The 9179-nt window shown below is 47.5% G+C and overlaps 1 protein-coding gene across 1 annotated transcript in view; it reads right to left on the bottom strand.

Moving 5' to 3' along the window:
- Positions 1-143: 143 nt before the first annotated feature.
- The window catches only part of CHD4 (chromodomain helicase DNA binding protein 4), a 20781-nt gene continuing 11745 nt past the window's right edge, over positions 144-9179 (bottom strand). The window contains 23 exon segments of the mRNA XM_009586056.1: positions 144-704; positions 823-998; positions 1114-1309; positions 2273-2405; positions 2725-2833; positions 2930-3067; positions 3183-3260; positions 3494-3641; positions 3884-3993; positions 4378-4543; positions 4732-4876; positions 5384-5517; positions 5600-5688; positions 5859-5945; positions 6046-6226; positions 6389-6561; positions 6731-6968; positions 7259-7383; positions 7598-7715; positions 7828-7959; positions 8434-8575; positions 8894-9067; positions 9178-9179. The exon segment at positions 9178-9179 is cut by the window's right edge and continues 129 nt beyond it. Coding sequence (XP_009584351.1) covers positions 687-704; positions 823-998; positions 1114-1309; positions 2273-2405; positions 2725-2833; positions 2930-3067; positions 3183-3260; positions 3494-3641; positions 3884-3993; positions 4378-4543; positions 4732-4876; positions 5384-5517; positions 5600-5688; positions 5859-5945; positions 6046-6226; positions 6389-6561; positions 6731-6968; positions 7259-7383; positions 7598-7715; positions 7828-7959; positions 8434-8575; positions 8894-9067; positions 9178-9179 — 3012 coding nt within the window. The 3' untranslated portion in view covers positions 144-686.

The following is a 9179-nucleotide window of genomic DNA, read 5'->3' as shown; positions in this document are numbered from 1 at the left end:
CACAGCTCTCTGGGAACCCCCGAAGCCTGAGGATGTGACTGGCACATCGGGAGTAGCAGTGGGAGAGGTAAGTGATAGCTCTCAGGGCAGGGGAAGGCAGAGTGCTTACCCCACCCTGCTTCTGCTAAATAGTGGCCACAAAATAAAATACAAGGAAACTTTATTTTTCAGTTTTACCAAGGTTTTGCTCTGTTTTTTGATTTTTTTTGTTTGTTTGTTTTTGTCTTCAAGCTGCTTATTAGTGGACAAGTCCGGTCAGTTTTTGTATTAAAAAGGATCTTGATGGAGGTAGCTTTGTCTCTATCCTGGCTTTTCCTTGGTCTTGCCTGCACACTCATCTCAGTAAACAAACTCAAAATAAAATTAAAAACGAAAACTGGAATTCCAGGCACAGGCAGCGAGCAACGCAGCCAGGTTCTCCGTGTAACAGACATGGCGCTGAGGCCTCCAGTCACTATATACAGAGTCTATCATAACATCCCCCTCTCTCCTAAGCACACTCCTTGCTCCAACGGGCTGGCTGCAGAGGAAGGAGTTTCTTCTCCTCCCAGAGACCTGCGCAGCAGCTTCCATGGAGGGAAACAGCACCCAGTCAGGAATGTCAGGCAGAGGGGTAGAGTGTGAAGGGGTAGGGTGGGGGTGTCACTTCAGCTTGGCCGAAAGGTCAACAGCACTGGGCCAGGGACTCACTGCTGCTGGGCCACCTGTAGGGCAAAAGAAGATGATCCCAGACTCAATGGCTGGTCAATGGCCCCTGGCTTTCCCAATGGAGCCCCCGCCCCCCCCAGGTAACTCTGCTTACTGACCAGAGAGGGTACATACTTGTTGGGGAGGTGGCGGTGGGGGGGGCTCACTGCTGCGGTTGGCCAGCCGGCTGAGGATGTTGCGCTCAGACATCTGGAGGCGCACAGCCACAGGTGGGATACGGGCAATGGTGGCAGGCAAACGAGTCACATCTGCCTTCATGTCACTCAAAAGCTCCTCCAGCTGCTTCAGAACTGGAAGAAAAAGGGACATCTGTTCAGAGGGGAAAGCAACACCCCACAGGGAAAAGACCAGAGGGGACAGCGATGCTAAATATCTATCCCACTTTTGTGTAACACACTCTATTACCTTTGTGCAGCACAGCATTGGCTGGGTTATTCCCAGCCATTGACTCCTTGGATAGGTGCTGGTGGCTCTCAGCCAGGCATTCCACCTCTGCAAAACGTGTGTTCAGAGCCATAGATGGATGAGATGGGTCTTCTGACATGTTCAGATAGGCAGCTCGCCGCAACTGCTCCTCGATCACCAGCGCTTGCTCCAGGAGCTGCAAGAAGGGGCAGGAATGAGAAAGTCTTTCAGCAGTTGCCTGCAGAGCAGTCTGTTTGCAGCCCCAGTCTCTCCTGATCCAGTTCTCCACTATCTCATCAGGTGAGATTCTGCAGCTGAACCTCCTTTCACCAGCTTCTGTTTATATTGAGTAAAGCCTAAAGAGCCCAAAACAATTAAGGGCTCCATTAAGTTAGGCCAGATACACAAGAAAACCAGGCTACATCTAGTTTAATAGAAGAATACCATAAATCCTCTAGGATTCTCATTCCTCCTCAGATTCTTTTTAAAGACCAAGTTGTTTGCTATTTTACTCTTTCCTTATGGAGCAAGGGGGATGGAGCTTTCTCTTTGAACCTGAGTGAGAAGTATCCCATGCTACTTACAGGGAGAGTCTAAAAAACTGTTAAGCATGTCAGGGACATTTGGAGAAATCAATTTGAATCCTGTTAGTGCAGAACTGATCAGCCAGACTACACTGAATTAATTTTTTGCCCAAAGACTGAGAACTACATGGCCTTTATTTGGGTTGGTCTTAAATCACTCCCAGAACTAAGCTATGGTCACTCCCAAATAGGCTGAGACTGAAGACAACCCTTTCACCAATCCATGCGGTGTTTCTAAGTTCTGCTTAGGCACATTGAGTGTGTTGTAGCACACCAAGCAGAAGTTGTGATGGAAACAGCCACTTGAACCTTAAACCTCCGGCATACCAGTTGTTCAATAAACATTTGCAGAGAGCGCACTGAACCAAGCTCCCCAATACCATTTCTAGAGTAAAGGGAGCTCCTATCATGGAGCTACTGCTTGATCCTGAGAGATATTGCATATTTTTTCCCCTAAAATGAAAGGCACTGCAGAAGCCTTCACTTTCTTAGCAGAAACTCAGAACAGCAAGCTCTTGGTTCTTAGAGGTCCAGCTGTCTGAAAGGTACTTATCACACTGAAGAGAAATCCTTACCTTAAATCTCCTTGCCAAGAACTTATTCTTTATTTCCAGGAAGTTACCCCTGTTCATCTCACCCTTGAAGGGTTCATTGAGGATGGCGTAACGTGGATCATTCTGAATATCCTGCCAACGGGCATAGCCATGACTGAGATGGGATGAGCTCAGGCAAACAAAGGCAGTGATAACAAGGGAATACACAGCCCAGGCAGATACAGTTCTCAAGAGCGGGTGGGGAAAGGGGGTGCAGAGAGGGGAGGAACAGGAGCCAAGGAAAAGGAATGAGAACTATGTCCTGCTAAGTCTTAACTGTGCTGGCAGGAAACTCCTCCTCCCATCTTTCACTCTTGTGAAAGAAAATAAAACATTCTCTCACTTAATGTACTCCAGTCAGACCCAGGACGGTCACCTTCACCATGATAGTTTATGTACAAGGGGAGAGAACTGGTCCATCAGGGTAAGGATACTTGATAATCCCAGCAAGCAGCCAGTAGTCATGACGCCGATGCCAGATCTCGTAGGTCTTCTTTGTAACAGTTGCAGCCCGCTCTTCATTCTGCCACAGGGAGTGTAGTTCTGGAAAGGCAAGAGACACCAGAACAGCTGAAAGTTATTTCATGAACACAAGCAGGGGCATATAAACAAGTTCAAGCATATAAAGATTTCCCATACCAGTGAAGCCACCGTCTGCTATGTTGAACATGAAGCGCTGCTTTACTGCCTTCTTGTGCCTTTCATCTACTGACTCTTTCAGCATCTCTCCATTCTGCAGCATCACCACATCTCTCTTATCATCATCCTTTTTCTCATCTGTACACACAGGAAATCGTTAGAAAGAACATGGCAGATAAACAGCAAGTTGGACCCACAAGGAATCCTTGCAAGAGAGAGCTTAAAGGAAGAGAATGGAATTATCATGACTCACCTTTCTCATCCAGAGTGATTATAGGAGGTTCAGGGGGATTCTCAGTAGGCGCTCTGTCTTCCACTTTCTCCACATCAGCTGCAGGAGAGAAGGGGAACATGAGATGTAGGGGAACATGGCAAGCCCAAGGTTTTGTTCTTTAGCCTGTGAAACCTAATACCGTTCCTTAACTCCCTGTTCAAAGTCCTGGAATAGCCCCACTGACTGTCTACGTTTACGCCTGTTTCTTCAGGCTGAAGCAAAGATGCAGCTTTAGGAAAATAGTATTTGAGAGGGAGGGGGGTTTATTGCTGTTCGAGGTATTAAGCAACCTCCCTAGGAGATACCTTTGCTTTCTACTTCCATTGGCTCATCTGGTCTTTCCTTCACCTCTGGTTCCTCTACTTTTTTTTCATCTGCTTCTGTGGGGTTCACTGGGGATTTTGCTTCCTGTGGCGGTGTCTCCACAGGCTGGGCACACTGCTGAGAACAGAAATCAGTGAGAAGCGAGGTAAAGCAGTGCATAGCAACAGAAGACAGTCACAGTAGTTTAGAAAGCAAGGATGCACGAAACTGTCAGGCCAACACTGAGGACCTGAGAATTATCTTTAAATATCGTTCCAAGAACTCACCTCTGTCTCAGGAGCTGAACGACACAGAAGAGGGTGCAGAAGTAGAGACATTTGCAATTGCATGAGGCAAATAAGCAACCTACCACTCACCTCCATAGGGACCTCTGTTTCAGTAGCAGAGGCACTGAGCTCTTTCTCTGGTTCAGATGACTCTCCTTGCTCCTTAGCACTGGCTCCTTCTTCTACTTTTACTCCTTCTTCTGTGTATTCCCCACCCCAGAGCAGCATAGCAGACAAAAGAAGAGAAGCCATCAGTAAGGTCTTCCCCTCACTGTTACCAAGCACACATCTCCTTTGCTCCCAGAGATTAGGCCCATTAAAATGGGACCAACATCACTCAAGATGACCCCCCTTTTTCTGCCCACTACAAATGCTGGGCTTCTCTTCTCACTGATGTCAGCTCATCCAAGGAAAACTAGTGTCCTCTCTTGCCTTTAAGGGCTTGCACATGTCTTTGGCAGCCCTCCTAACATGAGAGGTAAATTGATCTGCGTCCACCCCCAGACCCCACCACCACAGCTCCGGTGAGGGGAACAGCCAGGATGAGGTCAGGACACAAGACTGTACAAGAGGGGAGCTCTCACCAGGTGGAGGGACAGGGGCAGGCGTATTTGGCTGTGTATCCCCTGGCGTCGAAGGAGTTGGAGTTTTGGGGGAGGGTGAGCTTGGCTGTGAAAGTTTCTTGTTCTCCTCTATCTCTGCCAGTTCTGGCATACTCCAACGGCCATTCACATGCTCAAATTCCTGCACCTGCATGAGAGGAGAGAAAGATGTATCATTGGAGGAGTCATACAAAGCTTGTCCTTAAACCAGAAGAGGCAGACCACTCAGCACACAACAGAAATAGGTGTGAAAGGAGAGGTAACTCACTAGCTCAGGACCCCAGTGACTAAAGCGGTATAGGCAGCAAAGGCTACATTGCTCTGCCAGGCACCTACCTTTTTGCGTATAAGTGACATGACCCCAATGCGAGTAAGGACATGCTGTCGAGAAAGACCTTCCCGTGGGACCCCATCTGCAAAGGTCTCTGCACCATCAGCTCCAGGTTCACATAAATGGCGCATGAACAGCGACACATAGGCCCTGGAGCAGTTAAAAGACAAGCAATTAGACTATAATGCATGTCTCCAGCTAAACTGGTTTATCAGACCCCTTCCAACATGCAAGGGAAATCACTAAGACTCCTAACCCACAGCAACACAAGTTCTGGGGTTCCAGGCTCCTTCAGGGGAGAATTTCCTGACAGAATTACTGTATACAAAAAGGACACAGAGCTGACTCGGAGTCTTGAGCCAGAAACAACCATAAGCCCAAAAAGGACTCAGGGAGAGTATTCATTACATGCTTGCATGGCCATGCTGCTCCTCTAAAAGCATTTGCTTTTGGTGACTGATGAGTCAAATCCAAGGAAGAGAACTAGGAACAACCCCCTAGTCTCTCCCAGCTTATACTTCACTCCTCCACAAAGAATCAGCTAATACATTAAGGAAATGTAGTCTCTAAGGAAAGGCCAGAAAAGGCCCAATTCTCGTTCTTCGCCAAAGGGACTAGGTGTTTCCAGTCCTCCATCCCTGCCTAATGCAGACTCACTTGAACTCTTTCTCTGACTTGCCACGGAGGTCCCGAACAAGCCACTGAGTGGTGAAGGCATCCTGAGGCGGCATTCCATAGCGCATGATAGCATTGAGGAAGGCTTTCCGCTGGCGGGCATTGAAACCCAAGACCTAGAATGGAGAAGACAGACAGATATGGCAAGAGCCATACAGAAGCAGCTAGGATGCAAACGCCTACCCTGGTTCTACTTACCTCAATGTTCCCTCCCACACGGGCAAGTAAGGGAGGCAGAGGCTTATCTTTATCATTTCTCAGGCCTTTGCGGCTAGGCCGACGAGCTGCTGAAGAGAGAAATGCAGCTAAGGAGGAGAGACAATGCACAGCATATTGTTGTGTGAATATTTCCCTTGCAGAACAGCACCACAAAGCGTATAAATCACCCAAATCAAGTCCCAGCTGTTCCCACACTCAGAGAAAGTGACCGAGGAACTCTGGCTTCACCAGAACTTACCTTCAGACCTCTCATCAAAGTCCTCATCTCCTTCTTCAGAAGCAACTGAATAGTCTGACTGATTATCTGACTGGTCATCCTGCCAGTCTGAAAGAAAAACAGCACGTGAGCCTGAGACGCTACTCCGTTACTTCCCAGCAACATATACTTACACCCATTTCACCCTCAGGTTCCTGTGGATTTGTACCTCTATCCTCCTGCGAGCCATCATTGTAGTTAACTTGCTTGCGAATACGTTTGCCCTTGCCCAGATTCCTGGCCAGATCCTCCTGTTGCTGTTCATAATGGTGACGCAGCAGTTTCTCCCAGTAATCAGGATCCACTGACTCCTCCTGCTTAATGATCTCCCGTTCAACCTCCTCTTCCTCCTGCCACAGGGAGGTAACAAATTTAGAGCCCTATGCTCCAAATCCCAACCTGTCTGAGCAGATACATGCCTGCTTGCCCTTAAAAGCATCAGAGCTCAATTTGCTTAATTGATCCTACATCATTAAGCAGAAGATGCTAGCTGACATCCACCTCATACTCACCCCCATCTCCTCTTCACGAACCACATACTGGGCCACCTTGAAGGAGCTGAGATACTCATTCATGCCCTGAAGTTCTGTATCTTCTGTTTCATCCTGGTTTCGATCCAACAGACGCTCAATTGCTTTGTCATCATAGTGGATGACACTGCTGTCCTCACCTTCTTTGTTATCCCCTGAAGGAAGAGCACAGGCACAGTTGCTGTGTGGATCTCAGGGGACTAGGAAAGGGAATACCACCCTAGATCTCTCTGTAGAGCTATAATCAGCACTGTGCCTACAGTCGCTCACTAAATAAGGAGCCAGACCGCCCCACCTCCTTCAGTTCTACTCCCAGGCACTCACCCCCCTCAGTAGCCTCATCCTTGAAGAGCTCTTCAGTGCCAAATTTGAGAATGTCATCAAGTTCCTGTTTGGACATGGAGCCTGTCTTGGAGCCCAACCCTGGTCTCACTACCAGATGAGTTAACATCATTTTCTTCTTGGCCACCTGAGTGATACGCTCCTCCACTGAGGCCCTTGTCACAAAGCGGTATATCATCACTTTCTTGTTCTGTCCAATTCTGTGTGCACGACTGAAGGCCTAGAAAAGAGATGTGCTCAGAACAGTCCAGAGCTACACAAGTAGTAGTCTGATAACACCCCGCCTACCTCCAAGTTTCCCAGTTGCCTTCATGTTGGCTCTTAACATCAGTGAAGGCTGGGCCCTAGAAGAACCCTCCACTATTTCACTTCCCGTCTCTACCCATCCTCACTGCTCTAATTTTGCATATTTCTAGAGGGGAAGTCTCACATTCCTTCACTCCTCCTCATGATTTCGTTTTCCCTCTTCCTCAGGATTACTCCATAGTGAGTGGTCTCATTCAGACTCACCTGGATATCATTGTGGGGGTTCCAGTCTGAGTCATAGATAATCACAGTATCTGCTGTGGCCAAGTTAATACCAAGACCCCCAGCTCGAGTTGAAAGCAGAAAGCAGAACTGCTGAGCACCAGGAGCTTAGATAAAAGGAGAGAACAAAAGTAATAAGGGAAAGTGTGTTACTCAAACAAGGATTTGTATCTGACCCACATCACCTGAGGGGGAATCACTACTAATTTAAGATTTCCAGGAGAGCAATGGAAGACTTGGGCCACAACAATCCCATGTTGACCGCTAAGCACATACAAGGCAACAGTTTTCATTTTGCAAAGAAAGTAGGAGACTCCATACCATTGAAGCGATCAATAGCCTCCTGACGCATGTTCCCTGTGATTCCTCCATCAATCCGCTCATATTTATACCCTTCATGCTCCAAAAAGTCTTCCAGAAGGTCCAACATTTTAGTCATCTGCATATCAGAAAACCACCACCACAAAAGAGTGAGGGACAAGGGGATACCAGATCAACAGGCTCCTTTCTCAGAAAAAGAATTCCCAGCCTTAAGGTTTTTCCCCATATACCTGAGAGAATATAAGCACCCTGTGACCTCCTTCCTTAAGGTTCTTTAACATCTTCTGGAGCAGCAGCAGCTTTCCAGAGGCTCGAATAAGAGCACTACCATCATACATGCCATTTGGCATTTTTGGAGCTTCCTGAGAAGAAAAAGAGAAAAGAAAGGGAGTAAGGGGTGGGGTAAGAAAACAGTGTGAAGGGATGTAGCTTGGTCTTAGTCCCTAGCTGTCTTCGTCAGATGCTTACTCATGTCTGGTCATTTAGCTTGGCATAACCACAACATGTAGCACTACTTATATGAAACATCAGTGCTACCCTGTGCCTCTTCTCTTGCAATTTGACTCCTAGATGCCCTCCTCTTTCTTACTGACTTAGTCCCTACTCTTACTGTCTTCAGAATCTTGCATGAGTCACAAGATAGCTCCTACCTGTCATACAAAGACACTGGAAAAGAAAAGCCTTCCAGCATGTTGGGTCTACATAAAGACAGGACGAAAAAAACATAGAAGCAGAAAGAGGGGAAGGGGGAACCCCTCCATGCTTTGCTAGGGAGCTAACTGGCTCCCTGATAACAGCCAGCAGGGAACTTGCTTGTACAGAATACGTGGACATACCATAGCAGCCACAGGAAAGAGGTAGGGGTGGTTACAGCACTTCTTCAGATCCATAACAACATTGAGCAAGGAGACCTGGTTACCACCACCCCGTGCATTCAGTGCCTCAAAGTTTCTTGTCAAAATGTACTTATAGTATTTCCTGAAAAGAAAAAAAATTACAACTCAGACAGCCCTCATGAGAATGACTAACATACTCTCTTACTAAACTCTGCACAGCTCCTGGCATTACCTGCCAGCTACCTAGGCTCTGCCAGTGGCATTCACTATCTCTTTATCCCTTACACCAGAGCACAGGATTAGTCCTCCCTCTGCTAGAGTGGCAGCAGGAAATCTTCCTCCTATCCACTGTGTAGAAAGCCCTATCGTGAGGATGAGGCTGTTTCAGCATCCTCTTTGAAACAGCAGAACAGAGCAACAGGGGTTCAACAGCAGGTGCTCTCTTCATCCTCACACTCACTTCTGCATGGGGCTCAACTCCACCCTGACAATAAGTTCCGTCTTAGATGGCATATTCTTGAAAACATCAGCTTTGAGACGCCTCAGCATGTGTGGGCCCAGCATGTCATGCAGCTTCTTGATCTGATCTTCCTTGGCAATATCTGCAAACTCTTCTAGGAAGCCCTCCAAGTTACTGCAGAGAAACAGACACTCAGCAAAAGCCACAAAGGAAAAAGAGCATAAAACTGAGGAAGGGGATAGGAGTGACAAGACAGGCAGGCTGACTTGCGCGGCAAGACATACTG

This window comes from Fulmarus glacialis, unplaced genomic scaffold (genome assembly GCF_000690835.1).
Source record: "Fulmarus glacialis isolate BGI_N327 unplaced genomic scaffold, ASM69083v1 scaffold23559, whole genome shotgun sequence".
Classification (NCBI taxonomy): Eukaryota; Metazoa; Chordata; class Aves; order Procellariiformes; family Procellariidae; genus Fulmarus; species Fulmarus glacialis.
The sequence above is the reverse complement of the archived record's forward strand: the minus strand, read 5'-3'. Positions and strand labels throughout refer to the sequence as shown.